General features: G+C 36.5%; 1 protein-coding gene across 5 annotated transcripts in view; it reads right to left on the bottom strand.

The window, feature by feature from the left end:
* LOC124856743 (glutamate receptor-interacting protein 2-like) overlaps positions 1-19,686 on the bottom strand; it is a 328,206-nt gene that overhangs the window by 114,393 nt on the left and 194,127 nt on the right. Inside the window, exon 1 of one of the 5 annotated variants that reach the window (XM_047347545.1) lies at positions 13,787-14,052. The exons of the other annotated variants lie outside the window; for them this stretch is intronic. Within the exon in view, the coding sequence (XP_047203501.1) occupies positions 13,787-13,841 (55 nt within the window). The 5' untranslated portion in view covers positions 13,842-14,052. Of the gene's footprint in view, positions 1-13,786; positions 14,053-19,686 lie in introns of those variants that run through there. 5 annotated transcript variants of the gene reach the window in all.

Below are 19,686 nucleotides of genomic sequence, written 5' to 3'. Positions count from 1 at the left end.
ATTTCAGCCAGGCACATATCAAAAAGTACAGATCTGTGCACCGATAAGGAGAATTCCTGATTCCTCCCAAACAATGACTTCAGCCCCTTTTTATAAACATTTCAGACCATACATACAATACATTTGATTTCTGGTGTCCCTTGGCATGGGACTCCAATTACCTTTCGACACCGCCAGACATCTAAACAGTCCATGCCTTGTTACATTTGGTATCAATACATTCTATGGTTTCTATCAGTTTTTCACAGATTGCAATCATGCCTATTATTAAATGAAAATAATTCAAATACTACAGTAGGCCAGAAGACACCAACCAAGCATTTTGTGGTTTTTTACAACTGCCATTTGCAGCTTCCATAAGCCACATAACCAAAACCATGTTACTTTAACACCCTGCAGTTCTACATTTTTTTTTTTTTTTTTTTTTTTCAAAATTGTCATTTAGGCCTGGGGAACAGGGCAGATTAGGCAATAAGTGGATGTTTTTATTGGAGCACAATATAACAATGGGAACTTTATTTAACATCCAGTTCGTATGCATAAGTTTAGGAAAAATGCATGTTTTTTAAATGCTGTTATAGTTGAATTTACTCAAAATGTACTCATAATGACTACTTTAGGTAACTAATCTACAGTATAAAAAAGTATTATATAATATAATTATCCAATATTATGTTGCTTTATTAGGTATAGTGGTGATAAAAGCCATCTTGCTTCGCTTTTCAACATAGGAGTCTCAAATTAAATCAGAGTTGTGAGAAATGGTTGCGCATTACATTAACTTGAATATATTAATATATATAAATTAACTATATATATATATATATATATATATATATATATATATATATTAGAGGTCTAAGGAGCCTTAAACTCATTAACGTTAGTACAATTTAGGGAGAGGATTATTTTCTAAGTTGAGTTGCACAGAAGGAGAAAATAAGGTCTACATAGGAATGTTTACAGTATTTTAACTTTAATCTCTGCTGAATTATTATATAATTTTGCTGAAGTAGTATAAATTGCATATTTAATTAGCTGAGAAAGCAACGTCTGAAAGTGGGAGCAAACAACAGTGGCCTCATAAATTTTCAATGCTTAACACCCAGAAACCTCTTCTCTTTCTCCTCATTTAACCTGTGTGCTGTTGTATCCCAGGGGACTGTAATGCACCAGAGCATCTGTCTTTTACAGCTAGCTTGAGTTGGAAACAGAAGCTTGTCTGTGTAATGTCTCTTCTGCATTAAGCAGCTCAGTGTGGAGCTTCAGGTCCCTGCTGAGGGATGGAAGGATTACTCTACAGAATGACAAACCTTGAGACGAGCATGATGTGCATCGCAGTTTGGAATATACTTTGAATCCTTATCAATGGTGTCATAACGGTCATGACAGCTTTTATCTTCTTAAATTCCCAAAGAACAGAGCATGCTGAAATATGTCAAGTTGGAGGAGTATAAACTTTAAAAATAAAGTTGGATATATTTTTTTATTTATACTCGTAATTGTTTTTTTCTCAGCCTCCCAATGTTTTATTTAAGGTTAACAATTTTCACAACGTTTTAAGAAAATTAAACTAAAAAACCCAAAACATATTTTCAGCTTTAGTTTAGAAGTAACAATAACATTGACACTATTGGTTTTTGATTTTCTGACCATATTATCTGCCTATAAAAAGTAAGTTTTTTTTTTTGTTATCTCATCCCTCAACAGACTAACATTGATTTTTACCCTGAGAAAAGCAAAATGAAAACTTTAAGATGATATGTTCTTGGCAGTTTTAAAAGTAAATCATTTTTTTTCTCTCATTGGATTAACATTAGTGCAGTTTTTCCTGATACTAGCTAAACAGAATCAGAATCCTTGTACAAACAAATAATTTGCCACAAAGTGTAAAATCACTAAATACAATAAGAACAAGGAACAGTATGTTCAAGTGTGTTTTTCTTTTCTTCTTTTTTAATGTATCTAAGAAGAGGGAAGGCAGCTGGTGATTGTGCAGTTTGCTTATTTGTTTCACGTAGAGTAGCTGACTACTCAGGGTAGAAGGTGTTCATCAGAGAGACATACTGTGGGAATAAACTGTCTCTGTGGTGGCTTATTTTTGCCATTAGCATTCTGTAGCGCTAACCTTTACCAGAAGGTTTAAGTCTAAAACAACCTGTGACCAAGATGTGTGAGGTCTACAGTGATGTTAGCTGCCTTTTTTCTGACTCTACCCTGTATAAGTCATGGATGGAGGGATGGTCAGCCGTAATGATCCTCTCTGCAGAGCTAAATGTTTGTTGAAGTTTGGACCTGTCCTGCTTTGCTGGTGAGCCAAACCACACAGAGATGGATGAACACAAAGCAGACTGGATGATGGAAGGTTGCTCATGTGGAAGGTTGTACTTCTTGAGTTGCCATAGGAAGTATGGATTCTTCTGGGACTTCTTCTGAACAGTGTCTATGTGTGAGGACCACCTTAGGTCTCAAGAAAGGATGGTTCATAGGATCTGGAAGTGATCCACAGTAGACACAGTGTTGTTGAGAATGGTGAGGGGAGGAAGCGTAGGGGGTGTTCTCCGAGGGTTCACTGTCATCTCCACTGTCTTTAGAGGGTCTAGCTGCCTGTCTGTATGGTCACTTGTCATTGTCCTGGATCAGACCAATTACAGTGGTGCTTTCTGCAAACTTCAGGAGTTTCACAGACGGTCTGCTGAGGTGCAGTTGTTTGTGTAGAGGGAGAAGAGGAGTAGAGAGAGAACACATCCCTGGGGGGCATGCGTACTGATGGTTCTTGAGCAGGAGAAGATGCTTCCCAGCCTTATCACTAAGGAATGGCAAAATCTACCAATCTAATTTCTCATTTATAACTGGAACTATTTGCAGAAAAATACAGATACCAAAATGTTACCCCACTAAAAATATTACATATAATGGAATAATGGGCCAACTAGATGTGCCAATCAAGACTTCCAACAGGGAGTTTCCTCAAAACAAGATGTAACCATGACTCATTATAAAATGAGTAAACAACTGTAGTTAGGTTCATCTCATGTGAACATACCTCTCACAATGCATTGCTTTTTGTATCTGCAGCACTTCAACAGTACACTCCCTGGGTGGCTTTCACTCTCTTTCCTGAGGACACTTTGTCAGCTGTTGTTTAGGTCCGTTTAACTGAGAGGCCAATCTTTTACCATGTTAGTTTATTCACTCAGTGCCACATAAAACAATCAGTGTTGCATAAAACAGCACCAATTTAGGACTACTTTATTAATGAAGAAGTTCAAATTGTGAAATTTGGTAAAAAATGTCTTCCGTCCATATGACAGAAATATTGCTCAATGCCAAGCTGTATGCACTAATGCCCTTTTAGAGGGATAAGTGAAAGTAAATTCACATGGAGGTAATAAAGGGAGGCATTATTAGTATGGGCTGCACGGTGACGCAGTTGGTAGCACTGTTGCCTTGCAGCAAGAAGGTCCTGGGTTCGATTCCCGGCCGGGGGTCTTTCTGCATGGAGTTTGCATGTTCTCCCCGTGCATGCGTGGGTTCTCACCAGGTACTCTGGCTTCCTCCCACAGTCCAAAGACATGCCAGTTAGGTTAATTGGTCACTCTAAATTGCCCTTAGGTGTGTGAATGAGTGTGTGCGTGGTTGTTTGTGTGTTGCCCTGCAATGGACTGGCGACCTGTCCAGGGTGACCCCACCTCTCACCCATAGACTGCTGGAGATAGGCCCCCGCAACCCACTATGGAATAAGTGGTAGAAAATGACTGACTGATTATTAGTATGTATAATTATGACTGATAAATATAACTTGTCAAAAATGAAAGTATCTTAGTTAAAAAGAAGGGAGACTATTTGATTTTTATAATAATCAAGACACTTTCTTGCCTTTTCTAAATGTATTCAATGCAAAAATATAAAACATCTAAATGAGCACAAATTATAAGTTACCTAGCAACTGTGCATGGAGAAAGGCAAACAATTTGTAATTCACTCTAATTCAGCAAAAAGATTAAGTTTACAGCTAATTAACAGAAAACACTTAAGAAGATCTAATTTTTAACCTTTTCATTACACAGAACTCAAAGTGACTGATTGGGTTACATGTGTAATTAATCTGCCAAAGTATTTACTTCCATGAAGGCAGAGAAACAGATACTGATTTCTTCTAAAGAATGTACGTTTGGACTTCAATACTAACATTGCTTTCTAAGTGAGAAGTGTGGAGAAGATCACAGCACTCAAGGTCAGATTAAAATAGAAATAAGTTATTTCTTGATGGTTTAGTCAGAGTTACAGCAAGGATGAATCTATGTTATACCACATACTAAATCATTTGAGATTAAGGTTTTATGCCCCCACAGAGCAGGCTATACAAAGTGTGTATACTGAATTTTTAGGTTCAGTGTCCATGGTGGCTTGTGAAGGACAGAGATCAGCACCAAGGACAGCAGGACTTAGCTTAGCTTTGGCCTCAAAGCTAAATTTCTATGGGTAAGGCCATTGCAGTTGTCTAATTGATTCTGCATTGTGGGGGTGGGGAGTTGATTGCATGCCATCCATCTATCGATTATACCTGCTTAACCCTGTAGGGTCGCAGGCCATTGCATACCGTTTTTAATAGTTATTTAAGGGTTTGTTAAGAATACATAAGCTCATATAGTAATTGATTAACAAATTAAGGAAGAGGGATTAAATAATTATTAGACATATAAATTATTAATAATCAATTTCCACCAACAGGTTATTGGTTTTTATGTAACTAAAATAAACCAATAACCTACAGGTTATTGGTTTATTTTAGTTACTTTGTTACCAACAAAATAGGTGGATTTCAGATTAGGATCGGGTATTTACTGACATTTTCTTATTTTTATCTAATACTTTGTGTTTTTGTCAGTTAAATAGGTCACAAAGCTAAAGTATTAGCTCACTCGGGTTAGAGCCAAAATCAGCAATGATGTAAGAATTACAACGCCTCATTCTGTTTATTGCTGCAGCCTGCTGGCAAAAACAACCTCAGGGATGCTTATCTCTCACAGTTTTGTCAGCATGATCTACAGTCTGCAAACTTTGTTGGTATTTCTGCTTCCCAGGCAGAAACTCTCCAGGGGAAGTCAGTTCAAAACTGTTCATTTTGTTTCAGGGACAACAAAGTACAGCAGAGCAGATGTTACAGAATAATATGAATTCATTAGAGATCTTTAGAATTATTGTTTAATATGTCCTGGTGTTGAAAGGAAAAGAGTTGGTGTCTGAGAGAAGTGATAATACCCAGAGTTTTACAAAGTTTAGGCATTGAGGAGGATGTTTTCTGCATAGGTGTCCATTGTCTGATGAGGCAAAGAGAAAAGAGATTACATTTATTTCTTTACTTGTAATTATTGGTAAGAAACCTTTTCATAGTCTTCCAAACACTGGATGCCTATTTTGGATTATGTCCATCACCCTGTGCAAATCAGACTTTTTAACATTGATCAAAATGTTCCTAAACAATATGTTGAGTAGTTCTTTCAATCAACCTTAGTAACTTTTTAACCTCAGTTACCCATCAATGGGCATTTTTATGTGGGCTGTTTTCCCCTTTCGAGTTCAAACACATTAACACATTGCTAAAGTTGTCATCACCTTGATTGTTATATTGTATATTGTTGCATCTAAGAAGGTATTTCATGAGGGTCTTGATCTAAAGAAATTGAACACATTTTGTGAAACAAGTCCTTAAACATGTATGAAGCATTTGTACCATATATGATAAACCACTCACATGCGGATTCAAAGTATTTTTTTCATAATATCTTGTCTTTTTTCTTTGTTGCTTACCATGAAGGGATTAAAGTCATTATTTATTTATTTTTTTAGCTTACATGTCCACAAAAGACCAAATGATTACTGGATGAAACAATCAGACAGCCTGCCCTCAGTCGTAAATGCTTCCAGCATTCAGCATGCTAAGATAAATGAATCTTCATCAGTGCAAGCAGAGTTTGCACTGTGTAGACTGAGCTAGATTATTATTATTTCACTGGCACATGTTTGAGTAGCAGTGGCACATATAGGTAATATGTATGGTATGTTTGCATTGTATTGGTCATGTTGTTGATTTTTTTTAACATCTTTTTGAGGTTGAGAGGGGGAATTTGTCTTTGTTCTTTGCTTACTCATTCTCAAGTAACAAATAATTGTTTAAAGTCTAATTCTGTTTTACAGGAATTGTACAGTGCTTTAATAATTTTCATATAAAATTTGAAAAACTGTTGAAAACTGCAGAAACTATTAGCACATAAAACAACTTATCAACTATAACTAATGAAATATATTGTGTTTTTTTTTTTTTAAATCCTATTATGAATGCTAACTCTTTCTCTGTATTTCAGCCATAGTTAGCTATCAATACATCAACACATTTGTCATCTGTACATGTGTAATAATAACTAAATCAACATAAATGTGAAAGGAAAAACAGTGATATAGAATTAAGTAGTGTGACCAATAACAAGGAACCTGGTCGGGTTCTTGTTTAGATCCAGCGCCGAAGCTCGTTCAGCATCCCCAAGTTTTATCTGAAGCACCCAGAAACACCTAGCCTCCCTTGATCTTTGCCCTTGATCTTTACAGTACTACTTAATGGAAGAACCAGCACTCTGGAATTTCCCACAGTTCTGTTGAAGATGGGTTCTGTGGCACAGTCAAAATATTAATAGTAGTAGGAGGCAGTTTAGAGACTTTTTTAAGGAGAGTCAAACAGAGCTAAACTACATAAAATGCAGACAAATAAACTTTATTTTTAGCTTTAATTTTTATAACATGATTTAGTTTGTATTTTATGACTTTAAACCACACATCCCTAATTGTTTATCTCTTTATTCTTCTTATAATGTATTCTGGGTTTTTTGTTGTTGTTGTTTTTGTCATCTCTGGCTCTGGTTGAGCCTCTGCTGTTATTCACACATGGATGTGTTTAGGCTTATTCCAAAAGAGCTGACGTTTTCTTGAGAGATTTTTGACAATGCAATCAACTAGTATTTCCAAAGTGGCAATTTTTTATTAGTTTCTTTAGATGGTTAAAATAATCAGAGTGAGCTCTTATTTTAATACAAGTTCTTTCATATTATCAATATACGTGTAACCCCAATTCCCCATTAATAGATCCGTTTGTCATTGACATCCTTCAGATCAATTCAAGAAGATCAGACAATGTTTGTGTTTTCAGAGCATGCAGTTGGGATCCAAAAGGATTGCTGCATTCACCTCAGCAATATGCATCAGATACTGTATGTCTGGGGGATTTTCCACACTGTGTGCTCTGTGTAGTGGTCTACATGAAGGCTGTTCAAAGGCATTTAATGCTTTAGCTACATAAAAATGTGTTGTGCAGCATTCTTAGCTAGTCATTAAGTGCATTATAGTCTGCTGATCAAAGTATTTTCAGATTAGACAGAGAAGTATTATCTGGTGTCTGTTCTCACTGCATTTGCTGCTGCTGTCTTAGCAGTGTATCATTTCACTATTTCTCACTTGTTTTGCCATACTGTCTAATTTTACAGCTCTGAGTCTAAATGGGCTTGTGACTACCTACCAAGTTGGATCAATGGTGCAATATTGGTGGGTCAACTTCAGCCCCCCCCATTTATTGTTAGGGCCGTTCACCTGAGAGTGAGAAGTAGACCACATATTGAAAAGTGTAGTCTGAAAGGATCCCCAGATATATAAGATACTTATAGCTACTCCTCATATTCACATTAAATAATAATGTACAACTTTGATGTGAGTTCCTTTTTCTCCAACTCACCTGTGAAAACATTTATGCACGCAGAAACAAGGCTTTATTCCCAAACACCACTTACATAATCTGTTAGCCAAGTAAACACACCATCCAAACACATTCACTGACACCTCATAGTGTGAACCATGGCCTCATTTATAATGAATGTCAGCAAGCACACACAAAGAAGAAGAGTGTTTAGTGATATAAACCGCTTTGCAGATATTCTGAGTTCAGTCCTCTAAAACATGCAATAACATATACCCATACACAACGAAACAACAAAGTGGCCTCAAGCACCACATGAAAACAACTATGCATCTCTGTCAATCTGCTCTGTGTCTCACACAAGAGTAGATTGTGTAAACATTCGGTCCCAAGCATGTCATGCCTGAAGCATCGGACACGAGCTTCATGAAGAAATTCCCTGCTGGACCAAAAACCCACTGTGAAACTACTATCTGTGAGGCCTGACAAATCTTGGACAATAGAAACTAAAAGTGATTTTGAAACCTTCAACAAGTTTAGTTTGGACTAAACAAATACGATACATAATCTACACAAGTCAGTTTATTTATATAGCATCGATTCCCTAAATTCTTATTTACAAGGCAAACGGGGTGAATTTTATATTATAATACAGCCAGTCAAATTCAGTTGAGCATGAAAGGTTAATTGGTGAAGGATGTGTAATAATTACTTTTAAATTTAAGAATTCATACTGTATGCGTTTTGAACATTTGCTCTCTTACGTGAGTGTTATAATGACGCATTTACATTTATTAATATTCTAAAACTGTTCATGCAAGATATATCTTTCTGCAGCATCTCTATTATAAGTGCCATATTTGTACTGAAACGAAAGCCAATACATGAAGAATGATAAAATACAATAAGCCTGCAATAGTGCTTACTGAGCTTTTTTTTTCTTTTCTGGAAAACAAATACATTGTAGCTTCAATAACAGTAGAAACATTTGCAAAAGAAACTGACAGCACACAAAGAGTTCAACATCTAAAGTTCAGACATTTTTTCAAAATACAATAAATATAATTGTGTTTAAAAATACAACTCCAGGGGTGTTGCGTGTGGCATAGTGGTAGAGAGTGCTAACCCTAAACCTCTGTATAGGAGTCGCGCCTCACTCCTCGACGCAGCCAACCCGCCTTCAAAGCCTGACCATGTAGACCGATGCTGCATGTCTTTCCCCTATCTCCACCCAACTTCCTATCTGCCTACCTTGGGAAAATACCAAAAATAAGGGCCGCTAGTGTCTAAAAAACAGAACAATTTAAATAAAATTCTAAAAGTGGTTGAAAATATAAATATAAATTTAAATACTATGTTAGTTACGCTCAAAAAGTTTTTTAAGGTCATCATATTTACATTTGTAGGTTTATATTAAATAAATATGTTATTGCTTAATCTTAATTAACTTAAATTTAAGTAATTATTTTTATTTAACTGCCTGCTCAGCCATTTGGTGTAGCATGTCTTTTTAAGTCACTATATTCTTGGAGAGAAGTGCCTAACTTAACTCAACCTGATTGAGATATCTCTACCACTTGGCTGAGGTATGTTTTGCTAAAGCAATCCACTAGATGTCCCTGTGGCTGGAAACTTTATGATTGTTCAGCCACCCTCCTGCCATCCTCCAAGTAGGAGATCAGAAACAAGAAAATCACTCTGGACCTATCAACTGTTTACATTTTTGAAAGATAAGTCATTTTTGTTGTCATATAATGTTGTAAGAGTCCTTATTGTCCTATTTAACAAGTAAAAATTACCATTTGCTATGAAATAAAGAAGTTCAACCAGTAAATATGACATATTTGAATATTTTCCATGACAATATTTATGTAGATTTTGTGACTTCATTAGATTACTTTTAAGTCTATGTTGTAGATAGTATGTGATAAATACAACTTTCACAATTATTTCAATTTAAACTAAACTGCTTGTTTACTTATATTACTACCATTTTGTTTTTACATTTTACATTTATTAAACAAATTGTAAATATTTCTATGGCACAATACAACACACTCATCTGGCCCTTGTACCTTAAAATTCTTAGGACTCTGATGGTGATCTGAGTGATAATGACCCATTTGAGGAACCCAATTATCAACCCAACCTTGGACAGGTTAGTGATGAAAGCTATTCTAATGTTGCCCTGGATAAAGAAAATCTGCTTGCTCCCTCAGCAAGCACATCTGCTTGCTGAGGGAGCAATTGTCTTGTTAGAAGAGCAACAAAGGGATACACATCCTAAAAAACGATTCCCTAGATGAACCAGCGGACACCTTAGACCCATCTCCCCTCTCAGTTCCAAATAAAGGAGACTCTGGAAGCATGAGGACACTGAAGAATTCCCCCTGCTGCACAGTCCCCTTTCAAGTACTTCAAAATACTCTTCACTGATTAAATGATCAGACTTATTGCTAATCATACCAATCTGTATCCTGCCTAAGAGCTGATGGAAACAATCAAGACTAATTACAAAGAAACTGAATATTTTCTGGCTGTTCTTACAGCTGTTTCCATCACTGGAGGTTTACTGGCACCACAGGTCACGTGATCTCAAATGTGTTAACTTTCTGAGCTATGGCTGTGGGATAATGCCTCTTTTAACTGTCAAACACTGGAGCAAAGAGTCCAAGGCCAAGATCACCACCCCCTGCTCTTCACTACTGAGCTACTGAACCAGAAACAGATCTCACTCAAAATGTTTTGCCATGCAGTTGCTCATAGGTTAAGCCAAGTTAGCATTCAGCGAGCCAGCCATCCTTCGCCACTGAAGAAACGGTAAACACCAAGACCCTCACAAAAATAACCACAACCAGATGTGCAGTATGACAGCTTAGGGCATTGGCTACTACACTGTGACAAGCAAGGGTGATGCACCTACTGTCCAAATGGGATGTCCAGGAAATGTCAGATCACAATTTCTCCTGTGTTTGAATGAAAATCACGCTTTACAGTGTACATCCAGAGGTTCTAATGTTCATGAATTGTTTACCATTTGTTGCGCCATCAATCAGATAAGGTGTATAAGAAAACATCAGAAATATTTTAATGTGTTTTTTAGAGTATAAATACAATTTGGCAATGTTATATAAGATACCACTAGAATGCAAAAATAAGATTTAAAAAACAAATATTTGTGATTCTGCAACACAACAAAAACATATTATGTTTATAAGTCAAAAATTATATTTTAATTTGCTATGCTTCCTTTTCACTTGTTGAATGAGATGTTTTTGATTTTATTTACTTTATATATATTTAGTGTTTCTTGTTTCTGTTGTTTCAATGGAATCCAACAAAGTCTGATGTCTTGCTTCTAAGAATAAAGTTAATGAAATGTCTCTAAAATAAAGACACATCTTAACCATTTGGTGGACCATATTATTTAGAAAACAGTGGGATGTGTTTAAAAAAACATTAATTATGATCATAATTGACCCAAAGGAAGAGGAAAAACAAAAACTATTTTTCAATAGTTGTTTTTTCTCTGTGGGGTTGTTAAAAGGTTAAGTTTCAAACATTGCAGCAATTTCAACTATGGCAACAGTATCACAAGAATAACATTCACTTCTTATAGTATATTTTTAACCACATTCTGAAATGAGAAACGCATTGGCTTCTGTGGGGTCTTGACAAACTTTCAGCAAGTAGTAAGAACACTGTGTACTAACCATAACATGCGATAGGATGAGGGGTCTGTGAAGGTTTTAAGTGTTCCATTAGAGCATCCTGCAAAATTACTTGTACCACTTCAACCTTTCTACATTTTGACATATTACAACCACGCACCTCAATGTATCTTATTGGGATTTCATGTGAGAAACGTGAAAGTAGTGCATATAAGTGGAAGCAAAAATATGTTTCTCTTTTACAAATAAAAAATACACAATGTCAATATTTTGCAGAAACCACATCTTCGCTGCACTTCAAGCTGGGCTTTGCCTCTGCTAGCTTTGCACGTCTAGAGACTGACGTTTTTGGCAATTTCTCTTGTAAAACAGCTGAAGCTCAGATCAGCTGGAGAATATCTAAAGACATCCGTTGTCAAATATTACCACAGATTCTCAATTGACTTTAGTACTGGGTCTTGAATGGGTTATTCTTATACATGAAAAAGCTTTTGATCAAAACAGTTAAATTCTTTGTTGTTAATGTATGTTTAGGGCCATTATTACTGGAAGTTTAACCTTCATCCCTGTTTTTTGCAGCCTCTGAAACCTTTTTCCAGTATTGCCCTGTATTTAGCTCCATCCATCTTTACATTGGCTTTCCTGCCCCTGGAGAATAAAACCATGCCCCCAGATTAACGCTGAGAACTGTTTTCCTGCAACTTCTTCAATGTTATCATGGGCCTCTTGTTTGCTATGATCAAGGTTTCCTTGCTTTTCATGTAATATTAGGTGGACTTTCATGACAAAAAGAGCTGAATGTAACTGTTTGCATTTGATGTCATGGGTATCATAGTATAAGGGTCTGGAAACTGATTCATGCCTCACTTTTCATGTTTTTAATTTATTGTTTTTATTTTAAACCTAAACATGTATCATATTTCTTCCATTTAAAAAAATATCTACTATGTGTTGTTGGTCCATTACTACAAATAATAATAAAAAAAAAACATACACATTGAAGTTTCGAATTGTAACATGTCAAAATGAGAAATACTGAAGCACAGACACTTTCACCAGCAACTACATATGCTGTCTGGAATGAGAAACCTGGATTGGTCACATCTTGTTAACCTTTATGTGAGGAAATAATGAAAGCTTAAGTTTATATATTTATATTTTAAATGTCTATACTCAGTGCCTTTGAAACCAAAGTCACTTTCTTTGCTTGTGTGCGCAAGCATGACCAACAAAGATGATTCTGATTCTGCAACTGTGACAGTAAGGGTTGCAAATGGAAAACCTATGATGTCTTTTCAAGCAATGGTCCTCTGGGGACAGGAGGGCTTGCCACAAAATGTTTTCGTGTTTAAATTTCATGTATAAAATATTAGCTTTCTTGCCATTTTTCTGTTTGTACTTTGTATGGTTGCTGTGTGTCATGATGTTGCGTAGATTTAACACATCATACCTATTTTACCTTTCGTACTGTATATTGGATATCACTGTCTTATTTGCTTTTCTGCTGACACTTTAGCCAACTCACGATAAAACATAGTGTTGGAGTATGTTGAAGTAAAATAATAATAAAAACAAATGAACAGTTTATTGTCCCTCAAATAAGCACTTTTGAAGTTCACAGAGCAAATCAAGTTGAGTAAAAGAACAATTTCTCCTGCTCAAATTGACACAGTCAGTAATATCACCGCATTAACGACATTTTAACAAGGCCAAAATATCTCAAAGCAAAAAAACTCAGAAAAGCAACATGAAGAGATGCTGAAAGCACAAAGCTGATCAGAAGCAAGAGTAACTTGTCACCAAACACCAGCTCAGACACTTCACCAACTTGTGTTATGACAGCTGATTTACTGAGAGGACAATGATATCTTTTCATATTACTCCAAGCACAAAGCTCATTCATTTTTTGTAGGATTCCTGTGGACAATCAGCATTGTAGAAAGGCTAGCCTGTGACAATTTTCAAGAAGGAAGTAAAAAAGAAGATGCCAGCAAAACAAACATATGACAAAATTCTAGGAAATCAACATCAGTGAGGAAGCATATTCCTTATAATTTAGCCTCAGAGAAATAAAAAGACAGTTTTGATAAATACTCACATGGTACACCCAGGTTTCCACCCACAAACATTTCTAAATTCTAATGAAAAAACTTAAAACACACAGACACTTTCTTCCCAAATAGCTTCATAGAGATGCTGTTTATTGTGTAGACAAGGATGCACAACATAACCTGGTGATCCAACATATGCAAACAAGCATTTAAAACACTTACACACACATATATACACACAAAAGAAAAGAAAAAAGCTGACAGACATACTGGCAGTAGCAGCAATCTTACTCTCTGACAAGCACAAACGCACTCTGTACCCTTGATTCGGCGTCTGATGACCCCCATCTGGCACTTAAGTGAAACAGAAAACATCCTCTCCCTCTTCTTGACTCTTTCTCTTCTTTCTGTCTATTCCTCCTGCTCCTTCTCCTCTTCTTCTTCAGTACGACATAGTGTGAGCCGAGCAAAGGATAGAAGTAGAAGCAGAGAGTGAAAGAGAGCGGTATTGGAGCTCTGGCCGGTCACATGGCAAAGAGAAGAAGGAGAGACAGACAGCAAGAGAGAGTTCTTCTTTCTAGGAGGGGAGCCTCCTCCCCACTCCTCCATCTTTCACCTCTTTCTGGTGTTGTTCAATTTCTGTGTGGGAAGAAGTCAAACTTAGTTGCTCGTCATCTGCTTCCATTATTTTCTTACTCTGTTATTTTATATCTCTTTCCTTTCTCCTTTTGTTTTTGCTCATTTTTTTCCTCATTTCTCTTTATCCTCATTTCATATATCAATGTGATAAAAGCCCTTTATTAGTATGTTTTTTTCAGTATTCATTCATTTAATGTTTGACATTTTCTTTCAAAATGAAACAAAGAGTTTGTCCTCCTCATAACTATAAAACATAGTTGTTCAAGCAAAAAAGTAATATCTAGTGTACAAATGTAAAAGTACATTCAACGATCGTAGTTTTTCGGAAAATCATGAAACCCTCAAAATGCTATAAATTTTCCTTTATAATTGTTTTCCGGCTTATTGGTCTGTTCATGTCTAGAGGCAAAAAAGAAGTTAAAAACCTTGAAAAATGGAAAGCAAGAACAAGGCTCACATATCAAAGGCTAATGACACTATGTTTTAGGCCATCTAACTTAGGCATCGTTGCATGACAAAATGGCTACCCAGAAAGAATACAGTGATAGTCAAGTTGCTAGTTTGAATGTGACTTCATGTGATGAAGCTTCATGTGCCGTTTTTTTCCAGTGAGGAGAAGGACAAATGTTATCCCAAAGGTACATTTGCACAATATGTTGAAATCCAGTCATCATTGGTATAGCTATGTGTACACTATAACAGTCACAAAGGGTTGCACGGATGCAGTAATTGGCAGATAATATTTCAGGTGCCATTCATTCACACAGTGCATGCTAATAATGCATTTGCCTAGTTGGAGACAGTTTTACTGTCCTTTATGTCCACGCTTGAAAAATACTTTAGTGACTAAGAGTCTAAAGCTTACAATGAGTAAAGGGAATGCTGCGATGGTCGAACAGAAAGAAGAGTCAGTGGGTTTCTTGTAATGAATCATAATCATATCAATATTCAACAGTATTATCTCAACCACACAGTCTTTTTTAGTTTATTTTATTCTTTTTTCTGTATTATTTTTGTGTGGAATTTTCATCCTCATGAATGCATTCAAATAAGTGCCCTTATGAATAACATTTATGTGCAAACACAGTATGTTGTGTAAGAAAATCATGTGAAATGCAAGACACTGATGAAGTCAATCAGTTTGTAAAAAAGAAACTGGAGAGAAATTTGAATTGAAAGCAGCTTGTGAGGAAGGAAGCAGAGCTAGGCACACTGAAGTTACTCATTGAGCAGCCTCTGTAGAAGATTTCGCATTTTAATGAGTGGAAAAGAATCAGATGATTGATCAGCTGAGGTAGGCTGGTAGAGAAAATCACTGATGAACTGCAATGTGGACAAAGCTTGGTTTTAAATGCTCACTAATATCAATGAGGCATATGCATGAAGCTTCAGTTAAAGAGATCAAAAAGAAAAATGTTGCACAATGGTCTTAAAGGTCTAACGTCTTGAAACTCAACGTTCATCTCTCCCCAAACAACTTCTACGTGTTGAATTTTTACCTTTCTTTGAAAGAAATCTCATCCAGTGTAGGCATTCAAGGTCAGCAGAAGCTGACATAGTTTTAATGTTGCAATCTCATTCAATCTTCTCTTTACAACAATACTTCAGTAGTGTGTTTCTGTCTTCTTTATCTTAACTGCGCTTTCTTGCCATTATTGTCTCAACCCCAATGCAAATCTTGTTAAGGACTCCTGTCCCCTCAGTTTAACCTGTCTTGCTCCAATTCATCACTCATAATCTTATGATCCACCACTCACACTCTCTCACCTTCTTTTCTGTTACCCATAAAGGTCTCTCTCTCGTACTGTCATGGTGGCTGAGTTCAGAGGATGGAGTGGAGTTTTTTTAGAAAAATGACAGGGAGATCAAAGCTGGGCTCAGCAGAGGAAGAGAAGAACAGATAAATTAGGACCGTGAAGGAATAGGATGGAATATTTGAAAGAGGAAGCTTGAGGTGTACTATTGAACGTGTAGGTAAAAAAATGGACGGAAGGATTAAGAAAGGAGGCAGCAAATTGAGAAGAAAACAGATTCTCTGCAGGACTTTGATTATGAAGGAAGTACAATATGATCAAAGAGGTGCAAAGAGACTATTGCAAAGGTGCAAAACAAATCTGAATTAGGAGGGGGCAAACATAAAGCAAAGTATAAAGCAGATTTGGGAAAGTGTTATAGCATTGGGAATGGAGATTACAGCCCACAGAGGAGAGGAAGATGAGAGAGGAACAGGGGAGAGGTGGTTCAGAAAGGGTTGGTGAAAAATGACATGACAGGTGACAAATAATAAGTGGAGAGAGAGGAGAAATACTGTCCAGAATTCAGCAAACCAGTCAAGTATTTGAAAACCTCCCAGTTTTGGCAGAGTCTTGGGGAAGCCTTCATACTAAAAACTCAGCTGTGAAGGAGTCAGCTTAGTCTTACAGTGATACGGAGTTGGCCTACACCCACATAGAAAAAAGCCTATTTTAGCTACAGTATTCATTTTCTTCTAAATCATTTTCATATATCTATAGTTATGTCTTATAAAAGATGACAAACAAAACTATTAGGTTCTGTTCATTATTTTGTGTAGATGGTGGGTAAGGAAATGGAAAATTTCCTACAGTAATATTTGATTGACACTGATGTTGCAAAGCTGACTTCTTAGGTATATGAAAAGAATAACACTATTTTCTTTTCTTAGTTATGGTGAAAATTATTTGTACAAACTTAACTGAATAAACACCAAATCTGTAGAAGCTCCTTGTAGTTTCTAATGTGTAGCGTGTGGCCACTCCATCCATCAGCACTTTGCTTAATTTAAGATTTTATCTCTGATTCCATGGCCCACTCTGTTGCACTTACTATATACTAAACATATGCTGTTGTACGTGTGTGTATATACTGTATACTGGCATGTGCATGGAGACACAATGCATTTCAATGCAAAAGAAGTTTATGGCTATGTTTTTATCTCTCACAAAAAACTAAAACATTCTTTATCAGCTGCATGCACATCCTCAGAAAATTGCTGGCAAAAAATACACCCACACATCTGCCTACATGAGATCAAGACTCACAAAATGTGATACTGAGGAGGCTGAAAGGGATTGCAGAGGGAAAGAGTCGAAGAAATATGAATATGAGAAAGAGAGATGTTGAAAACTTTAAGGAAAAAGATTTCCTTCCAAAAGTATTTAGTCATAAGGAAAAACTACACTTTATTTCAATTCCAATACAAAAAAATCCACACATTTAACTTTTATCAAACACAAACAAAAACAAAGTCCAAACGTTTTGTGTGAAAAAGTAAGTAGTGCACCTTTGCTACCTTTATATGATGTATAATGGAAGGAGCTCACTGGCCTGTTAAAATGCACTTAATGGTCACATAGTCATAAGGGTTACCTCAATCTATTCTATGTTCTTGCATTACTTCGATCAGATTCACATAGTTGGAGAACCTGGTACTGTCATGTTTGGGGTTAGTAAAGCACTCAAGCGGTAACTATGGCAAAAAGAGTTCTTTAATAACACACATTAAGGAGAACATACAGGGGGACTAGGGGGCACAGGAAGGGCAGGACATGGAGCATAGACAGTGTAACAGAAACAACCAGTAAAGAACAATGATAACCAGAGAGACGGAGATTAAGGATGGAGAATGAAATTGGATGCAGGTAAGCTAATCAGGGGAATTATGAATAGCTGTGGAGGAGAGCAAACCAGGGTGACTGAGGCAAGGTTGATAATAAACACAGAGGGAACTAAACTAGACACAAAGGAAACTACAAGCAAAGTGGGAAAAATACTAAAACTAACATTGATCTAAACTACAATACGCAGAACACAAGAAAAAAGTACGAAACTAAACACAATGGAATGCACCTTTCCAACAATAATGAACACAGAAATAAAATACAGCAAGACCTTTTAAAGAATAATAAAGAATTCAGAAGTGATTTAAAAAACACTAATAAAAACCAAAACCCAAACAACCAAAGATTACAACAGCTACTGTATGTCCTGAAGCACATTCTTCTATAGAACTGAGGTTTGTGTACTTTGTTCACCATTACCTTTTACTAACAGATTTTTTAGATTAAAAAAAAAACATTTTGTCAGCTGTTAAAATGGATCTTAGTTATTCCTGGTGATGAATCAAAACTACTGTCCTCAATAAAGAAGGCAGATAATTTGATTCTCTCAGGCATATATAATTTTATATCCATATTAAAAAGTAACCGATTGGGCTCCAATAATCAATAGTATCTGAAAAAGAACCCATGTTTTTTTTTTTTTTTACGGGCAAAATAATTCTTCAAGGGGTTAAAAAAGAAGATTAAGGTAAAATACACTTTGCAGAATGCAACCACATCATTTTCTGGTTTCCTACAGAGTCTCTGGTGAGTTATTAATCAAAGTACTGCTGTGTGACAAGGAATCTTTATCACCTTTTCAAAAAAGTCGGACTGCAGATGTCCAACGAACCATGTTAATGCTACTCTCAGCTAGTTCAATTATATAGTCTCCTTTGACAAACAGAGGCTGCATAGTGGTGCAGTTGGTAGCACTGTTGTCTTGCAGCAAGAAGGTCCTGGGTTCAACTCCTGACCAGGGGTCTTTCTGCATGAAGTTTGCAGGTTCTCCCCGTGCATGTTTGGGTTTTCTATGGCTACTCTGTCTTCCTCCCACAGAACCAAAAACAAGACTTTTAGGTTAATGTCTTTCTCTAAGTTGTCTTTAGGTGTGAATGGGTACATGCGTGGTTGTTTGTCCTGTGTGTCTCTGTGTTGCCCTACGATGGACTGGCGACCTGTTCAGTTTGTACCCTGCCTCTCGCCCGTAAACGGCTGGAGATAGGCGCCAGCTCCCCCGCAACCCTGTACAGAAGAAGTGGGTATAGAAAATAGTTGTAAGGATGGTTCACACAGCAGGAGACAAACTAATATCTGGAAGAATTGCGATTGCTTTCTTATATGTGACTTTACCATACACATTTAACTTAAATAAAATAACAATTGAACTGAAATCCCATATAGAATGGTCATTCAGCCCAAATGTGGCCTAATGTGGCGAGAAGAGTGCAGTCAGATAAAACCTGAAAAATCTTTGTGAGTGCTGGAGCAGAGTGAACAATGCAGATGAGCAGAGCAGTAACCAACAGTCCAAAGCTTGTTTAATAAATCATCACAAGAGCAGTCCTCAGAGTACTACACGAAGCCAATGTGGTTCTCACTTCAACACATGCAGTAATCCAGTTCAGCTTGAAAACAAGCCAGTACAGTTAGGAAAAGATTACCATCACCCAGCCTGAAACATTTTCCATATTCTCACATATAAGGCCTTGGTTCGCTGCAAGTGTTTTAATTCAAATTTTGTGTTACACTAGGCTGAAACAAACATGTATAGAACATTTTAGAACACCTTTTAGTGACTTAGATCACAGAAGCTGCCGCTCTAAAGCTCAGAAAAAATAAAGTCAGACATCAGCTGCTGTGAGCTTCAGTCCTCAGCATGGATTATGCAACACTCAGAGTAAATATTGATTTTAGTAGGGTTGCAAATGTCCTCTCCTCTACAACCAAATTCAGATAGTTTC

The sequence above is a fragment of the Girardinichthys multiradiatus genome, chromosome 20 (assembly GCF_021462225.1).
Source record: "Girardinichthys multiradiatus isolate DD_20200921_A chromosome 20, DD_fGirMul_XY1, whole genome shotgun sequence".
Lineage (NCBI taxonomy): Eukaryota > Metazoa > Chordata > Actinopteri > Cyprinodontiformes > Goodeidae > Girardinichthys > Girardinichthys multiradiatus.
This window is presented reverse-complemented; position numbering and strand designations above follow the sequence as displayed.